Here is a 19570-nt window from a genome sequence, read left to right on the forward strand (position 1 = left end):
ACAATATTTTTTTTATCAGTTTGGTGTCTTTTAAAAATCTATTAAAAGATTCTGAAAATGAAAATGTTTATCATCCTCAGTTTCCTTCTTAAATAAGATGGAACGTTATAAGAACACATGTTGTACTGTTTCTGCACAGAGTTGTCACTTCAAAGCAGATTAAATAGTGTTTTACTTTAATCTGACCCATAGAATATAGACACTTTCATTTACAATGATAATAAATGAGGGAATGTCTGTCACTGTTTAAGTATTTAGAAATGTTTCCAAGTCAAGATAATAACTTGTCATAGAAAACTGAAGTCACTTTAATGGAATCATCAGTGGTTAGTGCTGCTATGATGCAGAACAAGTCTCAGGTTTTTACAAGGGCCAAGGGTCATGTTCTGTGCTGCACGTGACAGAGATTACAAGACAGACGAGAAGTGAAGGTAAGACTCTTCATTTCTTACTTTAACAACAAATGTGTCCAGATTTTATAGAATTTTAAAGGCTGACAGTCTGAGTCCAGGGTAGCTTGTTTAATTTAAAAAGATCAGATTGTTAAATACTTGTTAATCACAGTTACATGTTCCTACATGTTTAGTGCTTCACGTTCACATCCTACCTGCTGGTGTAAGAGCTGAGAAAGTAATAATTACATATACTGTATGTCAGTGGTTCTCAACCTGTTCAGCCCGTGATCCCCAAAATAAAGGTTCCAGAAAGTGGGGATCCCCACTGTAGCTGAAGGTGGTTAAACACAGACATGAACACTGAAGAACAGTCATGTGGAGACAGGGTCATCTATAAGGGGGGATAAAGGGGAGAGATTAAATGATGGTCCATTGTTTGACGAATCTGTGATAATCACATTTATTTATTCATCTGAATAATATCCACTGTTATCCAGGAACGTTTATTATTATTATTATTATAGTCATCTTAAAGATGGATATCCTTGTTTTAATGACAAATAAAATGGGTTCAAATTGACCAAAAATGGTGGCAAAATTTTAAAAACCACTGAAATTGGTTGAAAGTTGCAAATTAGAGTGGTCAAAAAAGACAGAAAAGGTGGTAAAAAAAAAAAAAAAAAAAAAGCATTCAAAAGTAGGAACAATTAGTTTAAATTGGCAAATAATGGACATGACAAATGGTGAATGCGGTTAAATTGGCAAAAAATAATCATGAAATATGGTGAAAAGAGGTTAAAAGTGACAGAGGTAAAAATATGGCAATAGAAAGTGATGAAAATAGGTTAAAATATGGCAAGTTTGGTGTAGCTTCAGAAAAAGGGTAAAAATAGGCTTAATTTGTTGAGAAAATATTCTTAGTTTCATGAAGGCATCTGGTGACCCTCTCCCAGTGTCTCACGACCTTAAATGGGGTCCTGGCCCCAAGGTTGAGAACTGGTGGTTCTCAATAACATACAGTGATGATTTGTCTTCCCTACAAATGTAACAGATGAAGAGCTGAAGTGTTTGTGTTTCTCCCCATGTTGAGATGATGGAGAAGCATTTGCTGAACTTCCTGTTCCTGTCTGTACTTCTACTGGAACTGGAACCAGTGATTGGAAACACTACTGACACTGGGGAGCAGAACCAACCAGTGAGAGACGATTAGTTGGATTGATCTGCTGTGATTGTCCATGTGTGCTGACTGTGATTTATCTTCATTGATCAGATGGTGATAAACCAAACCAATGACCTTCTACGGTCCATCCCCTTCAACACCAACAACTCCATGGTTACCAAACTGGTTCTTAATGGGAACCAGATCACTTTGACTGGTTTGGACAAACGTGTACTCTCCAGCTATCCCACACTGGAAGAACTCCACTTGGATCAGAACCTGGTGAGTGAAGTACCAGAAAAGTTCTTCACCATGGTCAAAAAGCTCAGACTGTTGTCTCTGTCCAGGAACAACATCAGCAGGTAGAGGACACACGCACTATATGAGACTGTAGAGGAGTGACGACATAAGTCACTGCTTCTTAGTCCATCTCTGTGTTTCTATTGGTCTCCGTTAGGCTCCACCCACAGGCATTTTATGGTCTGGAGCATCTGACCATGTTGGATCTGTCCCATAACAAACTAACCTGTCTACCTGCAGAGCTGAATGAGACATTCAATGACCTACAGGTAAAACCAGCCTTCTCTGGACCAGGGGTTCTTAACCTTGGGGTTGCTTAACACTGGGAGGGGGTCGCCAGATGTCTTCAAGGGACTATATATTTTTGAACAATATTTACCCTTATTCTATGTGGCCATACCAGCCTGTTATTGCCCGATCTTGATAGATCCATGAAGCTAAGCAGGTCTGGGCCTGGTTAGAAGTTGGATGGAGATCACTGAGAATTCCAGGTGCCACAGTGGGGGACAGTCACTCCAGTAGTATCTGTCAATGTGTACTTGGGCAAGGCATTTCACCCACATTGCCGAGTATGAATGTGGTGTGTGAGTGAGTGTTGGTGGGGCCGATGGCGCACTATGGCAGCCCCGCTCCCGTCAGACTGCCCCAGGACAAGTGTGGCTAGAGTTGTAGCTTACCACCACTAAGTGTGGCATGAAAGAATAATGTCTTAATTCTGTAAAACACTTTGTGTCTTTGATAAAGTGCTGTTTGAAATCCAGTGCATTATTATTTTTCTGCAACTACACCAAACTCACCAGATTTCAACCTATTTTTATTTCCATATTTTTGCTTCTTTTAATGCATTTTTGTTACATTACTCCGATTTCTGACATGTCATTACATTTCAATGCCTTTTCAGCACATTTTCCCCACTTTCAAGACATTTTCAGCACTTATAAACCCTTTCCACCACTTTTCCACCTAATGTCACATATATTAACCCATTATTGTCACTTTTAACCTCTTTACCATATTTCATGATTATTTTTGCCAATTTAACCACATTCACCATTTGCCATGCCCATTATTTGCCAGCTCAAAGTAATTGTTTCAATATTGACACTTTGAACCCTTTTACCACGTTTTCTTAGTTCATAACTTTTAACCAATTTATGTGGTTTTTAAAATCCCCTTTCAACACCTTTTCCACCATTTTTGCTCACTTAGAACCCATTTTATTTGTGATTAAAACAAGGATTTCCATCTTTAAGATGGACAGTGGATATTATTCAGATGAATAAATAAATGTGGTTATCACAGATTCATAGAACAATGAACCATCATTTTGCTGACATTATGAACGAACCCCAAAAATCTCTCCCCTTTATCCCCCCTTATAGATGACCCTGTCTCCACATGACTGTTCTTCAATGTTCATGTCTGTGTTCAACCACCTTCAGCTACAGTGGGGGTCCCCGCTCTCTGGAACCTTTATTTTGGGGGTTGTGGGATGAAAAGGTTGAGAACCACTGGTCTGGACGAAGCTGCTCTACAATCTATGTCAGAAGTTATAACTGAAATAAAAATAGCAAAGGAACTAGATCACTTTGTACCAAGAAAAATACAGAATGAGTGGAACACTGGTGTAAATTAAAGAGAGAGATCAGTAACTCACACATAGATCAGATCAAATTTGAAACTCCATGGATGACATTTCGTGTCCTACAGATGTTGAACCTCAGAGGAAACCCCTGGAACTGCTCCTGTGCTTCACTGCAGAGGTTTGGTGAGTTCATCACAGCTAACGTTAGCATAGCATTTTACCATTGTTATAATTGATTTATGATTGTTTTGTGGTTCCTCAGAGGGACTGAAGCTTCTCTGTGAGTCTCCACTGGATGTTCAACTAACCCCACCGCCATCAGTGGCTCTAATCCACATCTCAGATCCTCCAGGACTGAACCTGAGCACCAGTGAAGGTCCAGTAGAAACGCCAGATGTTTTCTCCTCCATCACTCACTCACTCTAATCACAAGTGAATCTTGTCCTACCAACAGATCAGACGCCTGAACGCAGCAGTAAGACGTGGAGGTTCACAGCCAGCGTGGCGGTCCTGGCTCTGGTCACGTGTTTGATTATCGTATTTGCCATCAAAGGACCTTCGTGGTACAAACTTTTCCACGACTACAGACATCAACGTCTCCATGGAGACGAGGAGCCCACGGTGCGACCTACGACCCAGACGTTCAGGTTCAATGACCAGAGACAAGAGAGAGAGGAGGAGGAGGAGGAAGGTTACTATGAAGATCCTTACATTCAAAGCCTGGGGTGACCAATGGGAGCAAAGATGGAGGAACATAAAAGGAATCTTCACAGCAGAGTTTGTGGGGCGATATCTAGAGAATATTTAAGGAAAGAGCTCAAAAAAAAAACCAACAAGCTTTGAATAATATGTTAAGGTTTCATTTATTTACACAGCTGTTCCTTAGGAAATCCGCTTTGATCTTTTGACATGTTTCGACTTACAACTGCCAGTCTTCGCCAGAGGCTTCTGCTGATTGCTTTGATGTTGCCTTGACTTCCATGTAGTAATTCCAGCATAATAATTTTCATGAGTCTTTTTTTTTTGAATATGTTTAATTTGAAACCTTATCACATTAACATATTATTCAAACTTCAAAGGAAACATCAAAGCAACCAGCAAACGCCTCAGAGTTGTCAGTCAAAACATGTCAGCCTGACATTGTCAGATCAAAGTGGATTTTCTGAGGAACATTTGTCTGAATAAATGAAAATTTAACACATTGTTCAAAACGAATGTTGCTGGAATTACAACAAGCTTTGAACTGTTGAACCACGTGAACCTACAGCTGGCTTTTAGTCTGGACTGGACACGCCCTCCTCCTCCTCCTGTTTTTGATCAACAACATCTAGTCCTTTAATAAGGTCCATCTACTTTAAACGCTGTTGTTGTTTCTGGAAGATGAAAATAGTTTGAAAAATGGCTGTGGAACGAGTGGAAATCTTTTCTCTTCTTGTTTGTGAATAAATACTTTGATTCTTTGACACTTTAAAGTAAAAAATAAAATAAATCCTTTTGTTATCTTAGGATTGAGCTACACTTGAGTCCTTTGATGTAGAGAACATGTTTTCTGTTACATTTCCATTTTACGTTCGTGTTGAAAACAAACGCAGACGGAGCAAAACAGAGATTCACGTCTCTTTATTCAAGTTTAATAATCACATCACTAATGAAGAAATGAGCACAATAAACACTTCCAAAATATTAAATTCAAAGCATGAATAAAATCCCTTCCACATGCTCTGCAGCTGCAGAAAAGTCTGACATTTCTAAAGATGACATTAGCATTAGCATCGCTCAGTTCAAACACTCCCAGACTTCAGTGTGAGCAGAGCACGTTTATCTTTAGTTCTGTTAACGCCAACACTCGTTATTTCACCCTAAAGATGATCTTAATCATTAATGAGAAGCTTTTGTTACTTTCACACCTGTCGCTCCTTCATAACATTTATAACGTTTATGTACACGAGTGTGCAACCTCACACAAAGGTTAAAATCAGGGGGGCATGACAACACACACACACACACACACACACACACACACACACACACACACACACACACACACACACACACACACACACACACACACACACACACACACACACACACACACACACACACACACACACACACACACACACACACACACACACACACACACACACACACACACACACACACACACGCTTCCTCTTTTCAAAGCAGTGGATTCTGCTTTAAGGCCTCATGGTTAGATTTGTAGTTAACGTCAGTGCTCGTTTATAGTTTACGTATTTAAAGCTCGTGCTGTCTGACTCATTACACAGAAACAGCTCAAAAACACGGGGAACAAATAAACTTTATAACAACTTTTATAAGCAGGTGATATCACATCTGGAACATATTCTTATATAAACCACATTATGAAGCTTTTAAAACTGTTTTTACTTTAGTTTGTTGAATAATTACTGTAGTTTTAAAGGTTTTGCTGTGACTTTCACACACAGTGACCAACACAAACACACAAACAATGAACAAAAGGAGGAAACCCAGGGAGAACATGTAAACCCTGCACATGGGCTTAACCCTCTGAACTCTGATGCAGCAAAGCTACACATTAATATTTCTATTTCAAAGAAGTTATTTGTTGCTTTAATTCCAATTTAAAAAATACATTGCCATTGAGAGAAATGTGTGTGTATATTGGGTCGAAAAAAAATACTGCTCTATAAATCAGATTGTAAATAAAGATAATGATAAAATATTTGATCATTTTGGTTCTTGTTCACTACATTATTGTCTTAAAGGTGTCCTCGTTTACATGAAGTCAACTTATCCAGCAATAATATTTTTAAAGAGTTTAACAGTGTGATAAAGCTCCATCACTTCCTTCCCAGTCACACTAAACATTCACTGTGTTACAAATGTGTGGTATGTCTGGGTCTCTGCGTGAACCTGCTTTTCTCTGCCTGAACTTTACACAAAGTGTGTGTTGTAAATTAGCTCCACTTAATATCAACCTGTGCAGATTCAATGAGGGGAAATAAATAAAAAAAAGACAAAATCCTGTCGTATTTTAACATCGAGAAAGAAAAAAACAAAAAAAGAGAAAAATACTTACAACTTGTTTCAAAATCAAGAAGTAAAGATAGAAGAGATGAAAGGTTATGTTCACACTCACACACTGAGTACACAGGGAAACATCTGTTGATCTATAGATCTATAGAGCTGTGGACGAGGATAGTGAAGCAGAGCTACAGCTCCTCAGGAGAGGCTGTGGTAGATATGTGAGGATGGGGGGTGGGGGTGGTGTGGGGGGGGGGGGGGGGGGGAGGACATGATGATGACAGAGAGACGTTGGAAGAAGCTTTGACCAAAGCTGCTGTTGTAGTTTCCTGGACCTCCACCAAAGAGAGCTTCAAAGTGTCTTTGATGATGTCATCACTGTGGTACTCAATCTGTGGTACAAAGGTGGGGGTGGTGATTATGAGACAGAGAGGGGGGTGGTGGGGGGGGGGCAGAAACATTAGAGGCCTGAAAGATAAGAAGTCAAAGATGGATGTGTGGTCAGGAGCTGTGGTCCTCACACTAGATCAACACACACACACACACACACTGGACTGTTCCACTGGTTAGAGCGTTTAAATGAAAGCTAACAGGCTAAGCTAACAATGTTTCTGATCACATTGTTTGATGATTAAGGTCTTCATGCTCGCACACTTACTAGTCTCTGGGATGAAAGAATCCAGAGTCGTGGAATCGTTTGCGTCTCCAGGCTGGTCCAACTGGGGGCCAGGGGCTGGGGGCGGGGCAATGGCCGTGGCCGTCTCACAGTCTCCTGTAACCTCTGAGGAACCTTCAGTCTAGAAACGCAGCAGGAACATTTGTGAAGGGATAAAGCGGTGAGAATCTGAGAGCTACAGAATCAACAGAATTCCTCTTCAGCTGTAATAACACTTTCTACCACTAGATGAAGCTCTGACATCAGTCAGCTACACATCCAGTGATACAAAGAGATTCTGCGGTAGTAAACACACTTTTTATTAAGGTTCCAAACATGCTGAGTCACTGAATCTTAGAATTACATCATCTTTGTTACAATTACAAATTAAAACTATGTTTACTGAGTAAAACAAAGGGATGAAGACAGTAAGGATGTCCAGATCCCACTAATATCTACATATCTATCAAAGAGAAGAACTTGTCCACTTTTCCTGTTATTCCTGATTTTAATTGATTGTATATAAGAGCTAGAGTGTGAGATGTGTGAATAAGAAAAAAAAAAAAAAAAAGACAACACTGACTACAGATGAGAATACACAAAAAAGGACTGTTCAGAACAACTCAAGAATGTTTGACCAGAGAGACATGTAAACCCATGTAAATTTGCGATGGTAAAACAGGGGACGGGACCCAGATAAGCAAACTGCTTCTCTCGTCTCCTTTTTCGGCATGTACAAAAAAAAAAAAAAAAAAAAAAAAAAAATGTAAAAAAAAAGAAGTGAATGTAACCATGTCGGAAATAAATTGAATAAATAAATAAATAAATAAATAAGAAAGGCAGTAAGGAAATAAAATGGATTATTATCATCATGGGGTCAATGGAGGGTGAATAATCCTTTCTCTGTGACTTATCTTACTTTGCTCTCACTGTAAAGGATGATATCCTTTACTTTATGATCAATAAAACCTTATTTTAACGTTTATTAACCTTCATAAACAACATGCTGTGATGTTCTCACCTTCACACTGGGCACAGGGTCCACTTTAGTCTGAGTCTTGCCTTTGATGTTCACTTTGTGGGAGTCGACCTTGACGTCTCCACCCCCTGCAGACACAGACAAGTTAGTCATTGAGTCAGTGATTCAGTCACACAGACAGACTAATCAGCTCCTATGTTCTCTCATCTCACCAGGCTTGTGTTTGATGTTGTCCTTTGATCCACACTTTGATGCCACCTTCATCATGTCCACCTTCTTGTTGAGTATCTGCACCTGTTGGAGGTCACACAAGGATTCTGATGGACCAGGACTGAGGACTGTAACTGTAACACACTGATACTTACATTCCCGCCTCCCGCCACTTGTTTCATGTTGTCCTTGGAGCCCAGACGTGACGTGACATGGCTGAAGTCTATCTTCTTGGAGGCCATCTGAGCCTACAGAGACACCATGGGTTCAGGTCTAATGCTAAGAAATGTCTGGGTCTCCTCTTCTGTCCACACGTACCACGCCATGTTTTCTCAGAGAAGTGGTCATGTGACCAGGTACGTCACGTAACGTGACGTACCTGGTCACATGACTACTTCTCTCTGAGAAAACATGTGACGAGTAATTGTGTAAAAAGTATTTCCAGTATCTAGTGTTGAATAGTTGAACCTACCTTCCCTCCAGCTGCCTCATGCTTCATGTTGTCAGTAGAGCTGATCTTGGTGCGTGTGTTCCGTGTGGTGGGGGCTGTTCCAGGGCGAGCAGCTGCTGCTGCTTTAGAAGCTGTGGGCCGAGTTGTGCTCGGAGCCACCAGCTTCTTTCCTGCTGTTGCCTCTGAGGAAGAGGCAGCGGAGGCTGCTTTAGGAGCTGCGGGTCGACTCCTGGAGGCTGAAGTGCTGGTCTTTGGTTGGACAGAATTCACTGAGGAGAATCACAAAGGGTTACAGAGGTCACCACCACCTGATGGTGAGAAGAAGGTTAAACTAAGCTCTAATTCATATGCACTCAGGACACAGGAGATTAAAACACAAGCTTTGGATGTCTGACTGTTCACACTGTGCTACATGTCTGCCTCTGAGCCTCTGCTATAGCTATAGCTAAAGCTAAGACATGCTGAGCCGAGTAAATCCTCTTCCTTTAACCTCTGTGATTTATCTGTCTTTATGAACCTCTGACAGATTAGGAAAGTTCTTCAAACTCCTGTCAGCAGTGAGTTCTCAGTAATCCACAGACTGCACAGACTAATCCGTTTCTGTCTCTCCTACGTCTCTCTGTCTCTGTCCAGACTCGTTGGTTTCTGTTCCAATGGACAATGTGTTTAGAAACATCACAGCAGATCTGCTGACAGTTCCACTGTTGCCACAACCACCACTAATCTTCTTATCAAGGCCAGTAGAGCAAAGAAATGAGAGAAAACAGAGGGAACCAAGGATGGTGGAAGGTGAAGAATTATAGAGCAAAATTGTCCTTAATACATATCTGTAACGCACGGTGGCTTAGTGGTTAGCACATCCGCCTCACAGCAAGAAGGTCCTGGGTTCAAGCCCTGGGGTGGAGTTTGCATGTTCTCCCCGTGCTGCATGGGTTTCCTCCGGGTACTCCGGCTTCCTCCCACAATCCAAAAACATGACTGTAAGGTTGATTGGAGTCTCTAAATTGCCCATAGGAGTGAATGAGAGAGTGAGTGGTTGTCTGTCTGTGTTGCCCTGTGATGGACTGGTGCCCTGTCCAGGGTGTACCCCCGCCCAGCGCCCTATGAGAGCCGGAGATTGGCACCGGCAGACCCCCGCGACCCTGATAAACGGGAATAAGCGGGTATGAAAATGGATGGATGGACATATCTGTAACCATGACAATGTTCAAATTCTCTCATTCTTCACTTCTTAAATCCATGCACTCAATACATGTTTGTACCTGAAATAAAACCTAATATGCTAGTAAATTCAGACAGGGAAATATAAACTTTTACGTTCAAAGAAGATCAATCAGAAAACTCTCAACAACACACAAAAAGACAACGTGACAATAAAACACTTAAATTAAATTAATAAACACACAAAATGACAACATAGATGATGCCAAAAAGACACAAAACCAACTAAAAACAACAAAATGGAAGACAGTAAGCGATGTTATAAATGCATTAAATGACTCCGGAAACATGCAAAACAACAAAAAGACATTAGGTGATGCTAAACCAGTCCAAAAACACACAAAAGCAACAACAAAATGACAGTGGGTGATGCTATAAATACACAAAACTGCTCAAAAAAACACAAAACAACAAAAAAAAAACATTAGGTGATGCTATTGACACAAACAGTACAAAAAATTGACAAAACCAGTCCAAAAACACCTGAACAAAATGACAGTAACTGATGCCATAAATACACAAAATGACAAGAGAAACACACAAAATGAAAATACATGAAAGGAATTCATAAACACACAAAATGACACAAAACCACCACAAAACACCCCAAAACAACAAAAAATGACAGTAAATGATTTAAGTAAGTAAGTTATAAATGCATTAAATGACTCCAACACAACTACGCCAATAAACAAACAAAACCAGTCCAAAAATACCTGAAGCTATAAATACACAACACCTCTCCATAAAACACACAAAACAATAACAAAAGCTCATGACAACAAAAACACAAAATAATAAAATGACACAGTGACAATATTACACAAAAAAAAAAAACAGAACTACAAACAGTCGTTACACACAATTTAATATGCTTGTCTGTAACTCATTGAGAACAGGTCTGTGACCCACTTTTGGGTCCCAACCCACATGTTGAGAACAGCTGTTATAGCAAAATATGACACTTTTCAGTTCTAATCTGCTGTTATTTAGACCTTAGTGTAGGTGAGCCCTTAAAGCTTCTCCCCTCAGAGACCATGATGAGGATGGTTACCTGTGGGGCTTCTCACAGTGCTGGACTTCTTCTCCTCTCCTGGTCTGCTGTCAGTCTTAGAGGCTGAAACACACAACATCACATCCTCATCTCCAGGAACAAACTAAATATATAAATAATGATGAGCCTACATGTAGCCACAGGATTCCTGGCCCCCAGGGTGCTGCGAGCTGATGTTGGGGCCCTACTGGTGCTGGTGGTAGTTGGGGGGGCACCTCCGGTTTTAGAGGCAGCAGTGGTTCCTGCTGAGGAGACAGTACTGGTCTTTGACAGCAGGGGGCGCTTCTCTGCTGTGGCTGTCTGTGAGTTTAAAGAGAAAAAGCAGAATGAGAATGTGTTGATAGAAAAACAAAGAGAAGAAGAAACACAGCCAATGAAAGTGAAGTTGGTCAGAGAAATGTCAGTGTGTGTTTAGACCACGCCCCCCATCCATTGACATCACCCTATTCTACAACTACATCAAACTCTGCATATTTTAACCTATTTTTAACACTTTTTCTTGCCATATTTTTGCTCCTTTTAATGCATTTTTGCCACATTACTCCTATTTCTGACACTTCTCCATCACATTGCCTTTTCTGCACATTTTTTCTACTTTCCAGAAATTTTTAGCACTCATAAACCTCTTCCAACACTTTTCCACCTAATGTCACATGTTATCATTATTGTAATTTTTAACCTCTTTTCACAATATTTCAAGCTTATTTTTTGCCAATTTATCCACATTCACCATTTGTCATGCCCATTATTTGCCAGTTTAAACTATTTGTTCCAATATTGTCACTTTGAACCCTTTTTTACCACTTTTTCTGCATGTTTTTGCCCACTCTAGTTTGCAACTTTTAACCAATTTCTGTGGTTTCTAAAATCCCATTTCACCTCCTTTTCCACCATTTTTGGTCACTTTTAACTCTTTTTATTTGTGATTAAAACAAGGATTTCCATCTTTAAGATGACTATAATAATAATAAACTTCCTGGATAACAGTGGATATTATTCAGATGAATAAATAATTGTGGTTATCACAGATTCATAGAACAATGGATCATCATTTTGCTGACTTTATGGATTGACCCCAAAAAAGTCTCCCCTTTCTTCCCCCTTATAGATGACCCTTTCTCCACATGACAGTTCTTCAATGTTCCAATGACTTTATGGATGGGACCCAAAAAGCTCTCTAAATGTAATCTGGAACTAAAGTGTAAAAATAATGATTTATATCTACATGTTCTTCACATGGAGCGGAACAATAATATCTGACTTAAAAATTAATTTCCTTTTGTGTTTTCTGAAGCTTTTTGTCACAGATTGTAAACAATGTTTGGTTATTTCCTGTGATTTTGACAGCTGCACTTTTACATTTGACTAATTAATCAAATAATTCAATTAATATAACTTTTTCAGTGACATAAAAAGCAAAAAACGGCCCAAATAAAATAAGCAGATTGATAGTCTCTGATGAGTTCTTTGGTAGAGTTTAAAGGTCAGTGGGTAACACTAACCTTAGGTTTTAGATCCCGTGCAGCGGTGGTGGAGGAGGGGGGTCTCTTAGTCCCAGGAGCTGCTGCTGCTGTAGCTGATGGTGCTCTGAGGGTGCTGGTCTTTTTGTCAGAGGTGGAGGCTGTGGAGGAGGTCGGGGGGCGTTTGGTGGAGGCTGTGGGTACGACGCCCTGCCCAGGTTTAGCAGCTGGTTTGGTTGCCCCGACAACCGGCTGTTACACCAAAGAGGATGGAAAACACAACAGAGGATGATATAATAACAGAAGCACAATCAGCAGAAAGGTAAGAGTTAATAATGCTAAGTACAGCTAGCTCATACTCATACAGGCAGCATGGGTCAGTGTGCAAACAGTTGGGCTCAAAAACAACAACTAAGCTTGTCCTTAGTTTTAAAAAAAAAAAAAAAAAAATTTAAAGTAAAAATAAACTAAAGTTAAACATAAATCTAAATGAAAGATTACTTTTAATGCTGCAGGTTGTCAAACCTTTTCTCTCATGGACTGACTGTCACATCATTGGTTGTGAAGAGTTTGTTTCTACTTCGATTTGACAAATTAGATGTGCTGACAGGATGTGTGCTGCACTTCCTGTTTCAGAATTAAACTAATGCAAAACCTCCTGTTAGAAACCCCGCAGTGGCAGCAGGACTAACGAAGACAACTGACAGAAACCTTTTCAAAATTAAAAAAAAATGCAGAGCTGAGGACATTGTTTGGTGATGTATTTAATTTGGTTTGACTTTACAAAGTGTTGGAGACCAAAATTTAAAGACCTGCAATCCTATATGAGCTTGTTTGTGAAAAGTTTCCCATCATGCACCAGGAGAGTAATACAGATGTGTGGATACAGTTTTAAGCTCTTGATTTTCTTGGTTGCCCTGAATGTGTTTCTTTGTTGTTCTTGTATCCAATGCATGAAGACTCGTCTGCTTTTTAATTTTGGCATTGAATACAGATTGTAATCTCACTAATGGATGGATGGATGGATGGATGGATGGATAGATGATGGATGGGTGGATCCTTACCTTGGTGCTCTTCTTTCCTGCTGTCGTCCCATCTTTTCCTGATACTGCACTGCCTACACTTGCTGTCAGTTTAGATGTTTTTTTGGCCTTTTCTTCAGCATCTGTTTTCACAGGTTTCTGACCAACCTTCTTCTCCACAACTTTCTTCTCAGTGTGAGCTTTGTCCTGCTTCACTTGCTTTACTTCCTTCTCTTCTGATGGCATCTCCTTTACCTTCCCCACATCGTTCCCTTTCTCAGCTCCTTGTTCCTCTGCTGGTGTCTTCAGCTGCACATCATCCTTCTCAACCTTCTCATCGTTTCTACTCGTACTGATAGAAATCTGCTGCTCCTTCTGATCTTGGTGTTTTTCTATTTGAAGTTGCTCCTTAACATCCTTTATCTCTTCAGTGTCTGTGCTTTTATGTCCTTGTTCTCTCACTTTGGACTCATCACTTTCTAAATCTTCTGCTTTTTTCACTTGTGTCTCTACTTCAGCCTTAAACTCTATTTTCTTTTCCTCACTTGCTTTACTTTTCTTTTCCTGTGGGTCAAAGGGTAAATCTTCCTTCTCCCTTTGAGATGTTTCTTTTTCTTCTTTCTTTGCTATTTCTTTTTCTTCTTTCTTTACAATTTCTTTCTTTGGTGTTTCTGGCTCTTCCCTCTGCGTTGTTTCTTTCTCTTCTTTACTTGCTATTTCTTTCTCTCCTTTCTTTTCCATTTCTTTCTCTTCCCTCTGTGTTGAAACATTCTCTTCTTTCTTTGCTATTTCTTTAAATTCCTTTGCCGTTTCTGTCTCTTCTTTCTTTGCAGTCTCTTTCTTCTGAGTTTTATTTTCCGTTTCTTTCTCCTCCCTCTGTGCTGGCTCTCCCTCTTCTTTCTGTGCACGTACCTCCCTTTCTTCTTGCTTCTTCATCTCTTTCTGCTGCTCCTCTACCTCGTCAGTGTGCGTGTCAGTCTTCTTTGTTGCGTTATCAATCTTTTCTTTTTCTGTTACTGGCTCCTCGTGTTTCTCTTTGTCTGTGATGGCTGGAGTTTTGCTGCTTACATTCTCTAGCTTTACGCTCTTCTCCTCTACCAGGGGTTCAAACTGCTCACTCTGCTTCTCCATGGCGTCTGTACAGAGAGATGTTTGGATCAGAAGATCAAAGAGGTCTCTATAACTACAGTACACTATATTAGCAAAACCTGGTTTAGCTTAGAAAATGAACCAGAAAAACCAGCACAATACAATAGACAACATTACAACCTTTAAAAAGAGGCTCCAGTTGTAAGACATATTAATAAATGGAAACATGTTTAGTTGACCAGGTAATCAATTATTTTCTAAAATTAATTTACATTTTTAAAATGACTAATTAAAAACTATTGATAATAATGAATAGGAATCAGTAGATATCGATAATATGGCACACCCGTTAATGTACCACTCTCAATGTTTGATGAGACGTTTCAAACAGTTTGAATGGTTTCCTGATGCAACGTTAACCCCTGAAATCTCTTAAAGCCCATGACTTCTGACTTCTAATCCTACTCCGACAGTCTGAGGGAATCACATTCAGACGATCCGTAGCGGAGGAACCTGTGTGGAACTCAGAAGAATGAGAAAAATAGTCACATTTCCAAGACCTGCTGCAGAGACCAATGAGTGAGCTGAATCCTTTAGCATGTCCAATTAATTATCCCCAAGAACTTAAAGGCACTTTGGGGCGGATTCACTCAAGGTTTAGGGGTATTAAAACATGTGCAAGCGTCACTCCACGCGCCAACAAGGAGTACAAACCCCAGGGTATCAGGACTGGGAGTTTTCAGCGCGTCAGAATGCACCCTTAATCCATTTAGCACGTTTCCCTCTGATGAATATGTATAGTAGTCGGATCTCTTAAGGGGCGCAAATAAATGGCAGGAGGAAACACAAATCAATTAATGCAGGGGACGCAATGAAATAAATCAAAGCTGGACTACATTGCTGCCTCTGTTTTTCCGTATAAATTTAGCACGACAACAACCAGGGGGTAACTGTCAAAGATTTTTGCGCAGTAATGACAGCAGTGATATTTGTAAGAAGACGGGGCAGGGGAGAGGAAAGACGACCGAGCGATGGCATTTTCAGACCTCGAGTTAATATATCTGGGATTAATGAATTCACAATTTTAAGAACGTGTTAACCTTTCCTGTTTCGTCTTCCCACCGTGGCTGGGGAGACACAGCGGAGATCTGCACTCTCCATGGCTAGAGGCTGCTTCTCCTCCAAGGATCACTCCTGCATGCTTGTTAAAGATGGTACCATGTAGGAAGAACAGGCCATTTTGTTGTTGTAGAGCTGCACTTTATTAACTGATGGCACTAAAAACAGAAGCTCATTACGTGTCCCAGTCACCTGTCGGACTTCAAACATAGGCACGCACACGCATCTCTCCATCGCGGCTCACTCTCTCACACATACGCATGCGCATAAGCATGCACCCTCGTCACTAATCCACACACATTTCCCCCCGGCGGGATGAATAAAGAATTTATCTATCTATGTCTTTGCTGTAATTCATCCATTTTTTAAATTAGCTTCCTCTACTAACAACTCCAATTCTGCTGTTTCAAATTTATTTTTTCACTTCCACACACTCAGCTCTCCTTCACGCTCCATGTTCAACATAACACGTACAAAACGCTCATTTAAATAAGGCGGTCTGCACCACTTCTGTATGCGCACTAATCATTGCTGCAATCTTAGTGAATTCCTTGCAGCAGGTGAGAAAACTGCATCACCAAAGGATTTAGGGAAGCAACTGGTTTACCACCCTTTATTTTAGATTTTACTGAATCCGCCCCTTTGTGTTTTAATGAGAGAACATATTTAATCAGACTCTCTTCCAGCAGCTCAGTCGGTTATAGACCTGTACAGTATTATTTAATGTATGAGGGGGTCAAGTTAAACATTTTATTGTTTTATTTGATATTGTGCATTGTTGGAATGTCAGTGCTAAATAAATATGTTCATATTTATTATTTATTAATTAATTATTATTTCAAGTATTAATATTAATTAATACAATTGCAATGCTTTAATTTTAGTGGTTAGTACACATTCAGAGCCACATATGCAATGGTACTAATCATCTGCATAGTACCTTCTTTTGGCGTTTTGGTTTTCGGCCTTGGTTTTCTTATTTTCAGTTTCGGCCAATAATTTTCATTTCGGGGCATCCCTACTGTTCACTGATATGAACTGTTGGGTCTTAAGAACCTTAGTTTCCAGGAATCAAGTCAAGTTTAGGATCTTCACACGTTTCCTTCAGATATTTCCATTGGTCACCTTTATGTCAGCTGGCACTGCTGATAGTAGAAACTAATTCACAGTATTTAACTTTTGAAATTACAGTTTTCTCTGGAGATCAGGCTAATCCAGACACTGGCTACACCAAAAACAAACAAAACGATTCAAAAAAGCACAAAATGCCTCCAATATTACAATACATGACAAGAAAATACACAAAACAAAGAAAAGATGTATATGATGACACAAAGTGCCAAGAAAACACACAAAAAGATAATGTGGATGAGGTTTTGGTGACCCTGCTGTGATAAAGTGACCCATCCCTGTTCTAATCCCATCATTACTGTAATGATGTGTTATCATGGTTCTCAGCTGTGGGAGACGTGCTGTACAAAGCAGCCAGCAGTAGATGACAGTCACTCTACTCACAGTGACCTGCCTTTGTCTGTTACACACATCTTTTTTGCTGACCCTCACTTCACCAGCTTCATCTGTCAACATAAGTCTGTAGTGATCACATCACATTCATCACTGGAGGAAACACATTGAGTCTACTATGGTGGACCAGCAGCTTGGGTTATTAATGTTATCCTTATATATTTCAGGCCTCTGTTGTTGCTTTTTACAGCCACACAGCATCTTCAAGCCAGAACTAGGAAACTGATTCTAATCCAACGCTATTGGATCAAAATTAATTTAACCAATTGGTGAACTCAGCTCAGGGTCTAATTGTCTGGTTACTTTTATTTAAAGGTATATAATTATATATACAAACCCTTTCCAAAAAAATAGAATATCATGAAAAAGTTGTTTCATTTCCATAGTTCCATTCAAAAAGTTAAACTTTCATAGATTATAGATTCAGGGCCTACAATTTAAACAATTTCAAGTATTTATTTGTATATTTCTACATAGTTTGGGCTTCCAGCTCATGAAACCCACGAAATCAGGAATTCAAAAAATTAGAATACTGTGAAGAAATCACCATTTACTTTTCAGTTTTTGCAGGAAAAAACGAGAAGAAGAATGAGTGGACTGTTGGCCAGTGGTCCAAGGTCCTCTTTTCCGATGAAAGTAAAGTGGGCCTTTCATTCGGGAATCAAGGTCCAAGGGTTTGGAGGAAGACGGGTGAGGAACAGAACCCAAGCTGCTTGAGAACATTGCACCCCAAATCATGACTGACTGTGGATATTTCCCACTGGACCTCAAGCAGCTTGGGTTAGGGTTAGTAAAATAAGGACACACGAAATTGGTCTCAAAAAGTGTTCATCCGATCAAACTAAAAATTTAGTGTGCTTATTGGATAATCATGCAACAATTGGTCAACATTTCTGAATGTTTATAGACCAAAGTGTGTGGGTTGTCTTGAAAATGTGTTTAAATGACATGGAATGACCCTAAGGTAAAACTATTACGGCCAAAAATGAAGGGAGTTTCCCCCAAAAGCTTAATAATGAAACAGATCATGTAACCTACCACTGACTGAGATGAAGGTTGAACCAATGTTTGCACAGCCATCAAAGTCATAGCTGCCATCATGGATGACCTTTGACCTGCCACCCCCTCCAAAGCCTGCAGGTCCATACAGGGGTTCAGTACCCACACCACAGACCTCAGACCACGTGTTCCTATCATTAGTAGAGTCCAGAAGAGTGTGTTCTGAACTAACACCTCCAGGTTCTCCTTCAGCTCTGTAGACCTCAGTCAGAGCTTCACATGGTGAGAGTGGAGGGGTGTCATTGGTGTCCTTTGGTTGTGGGAGGGGAGCGAGGTGCAGGTAGGGTTCAGGTGCTGAGAGGATAGGAGGCGAAGTCAGCGAGCATTTTATGGACTCTGGTGAACCTCCAACATGCGGGATCATGAGGTCCAAAATGGCTCCACCTTCACAGGGGTATTTATCAGGTAACATCAGACTACTGGGTACCGCCAGGTAGGAGGAGTCACTCATCGCTTTTATCTGATCAATGAAACATGGCGACGACTCTTCATCATCCCTGTCGTCCCCTGAGGTGTCCTCGTAGGACTTTGGGACCATAAAGGTCAGCTCCACTCCTGCAGTAGCCTCATGGTTGTAGTTTGGAGCCACTTGGGGCATGGCCACCTTTGGGCTAGACTCAGCAGAAGTGATGGAGTCACCATTTAAAGAAGGTACCTCCATCACTAATGCCTCTAGTAAAGGAGGAGAACCTGTTGCAGACATCTCCATGTCCTTGGTAGGGGACCCAGGAACTGGTGGTAGGGTTCCAGGGACAGTCTGGGAGGGGGATGGCGAGGAGGAGAGCGAGTCCAGACTCTCTCCTCCACTCCCCATCGATGGAACCTTCAGCTTTCCATCTGCACCGCCTTTGTTTGGATTTTCAAAGAAGACCAGCTTGTTTTCATCAGTGAGTCCAATTGAAGACAAAGGTTCGCCACCTAACACCAGCGTCCTGGTCATGTCTGTTGGCGATGGCTGTGACCAATCCCAGCCCTGAGGAGGCACCGAGGGCGACAACTCACTGAACTCTGAGAAGACAGACCTGGGCTGTTGATCTGAGATAAACGCCATGATATCTCCTTTATTTGAAGGTCCTCCTCAGCTTTAATCTACAGCGTTAAGTTCTTCTCCTCAGTTCTCTATCTTTGCTCTATGTCTCAGTGAAGCTGAGCTGGATGTGCAGGTCTGACTCTGACTCTCTCTCTCTCTCTCTGGGTTTTAAAGTCATCATGTGATGGAGTTGTAAATGCTGATTGGTTCATGGCATTGTTTTAATCCCAC

The 19570-nt window shown here is 40.6% G+C and overlaps 2 protein-coding genes across 6 annotated transcripts in view; one reads left to right on the forward strand and one right to left on the reverse strand.

Annotated features, from left to right (window-relative positions):
- The first annotated feature begins 321 nt into the window (after positions 1-321).
- Positions 322-4944, forward strand: LOC114454069 (leucine-rich repeat-containing protein 19-like). Its single transcript, XM_028434183.1, has 7 exons — positions 322-431; positions 1486-1590; positions 1666-1916; positions 2012-2123; positions 3565-3622; positions 3702-3815; positions 3894-4944. Exons 2-7 carry the CDS (start codon positions 1486-1488, stop codon positions 4166-4168), a joined length of 915 nt encoding a protein of 304 aa, XP_028289984.1. The 5' UTR covers positions 322-431; the 3' UTR covers positions 4169-4944.
- An 810-nt stretch (positions 4945-5754) lies between these two features.
- Positions 5755-19570, reverse strand: part of LOC114454068 (microtubule-associated protein 4-like) — a 47551-nt gene continuing 33735 nt past the window's right edge. The window contains exons 6-16 of one of the 5 annotated variants that reach the window (XM_028434182.1): positions 14247-14654; positions 13561-14150; positions 12539-12748; positions 11168-11336; positions 11037-11099; positions 8783-9030; positions 8466-8558; positions 8313-8394; positions 8143-8228; positions 7125-7263; positions 5755-6934 (exon numbers count right to left, since the gene is read on the reverse strand). In XM_028434182.1, coding sequence (XP_028289983.1) covers positions 6927-6934; positions 7125-7263; positions 8143-8228; positions 8313-8394; positions 8466-8558; positions 8783-9030; positions 11037-11099; positions 11168-11336; positions 12539-12748; positions 13561-14150; positions 14247-14654 — 2096 coding nt within the window. In that variant the 3' untranslated portion in view covers positions 5755-6926. Of the gene's footprint in view, positions 6935-7124; positions 7264-8142; positions 8229-8312; positions 8395-8465; positions 8559-8782; positions 9031-11036; positions 11100-11167; positions 11337-12538; positions 12749-13560; positions 14655-19570 lie in introns of all 5 variants that reach the window. The other 4 variants (XM_028434181.1, XM_028434180.1, XM_028434179.1 and 1 more) reach the window with 4 other exon arrangements.

This window comes from Gouania willdenowi, chromosome 20 (assembly GCF_900634775.1).
Source record: "Gouania willdenowi chromosome 20, fGouWil2.1, whole genome shotgun sequence".
NCBI classification, from domain to species: domain Eukaryota; kingdom Metazoa; phylum Chordata; class Actinopteri; order Blenniiformes; family Gobiesocidae; genus Gouania; species Gouania willdenowi.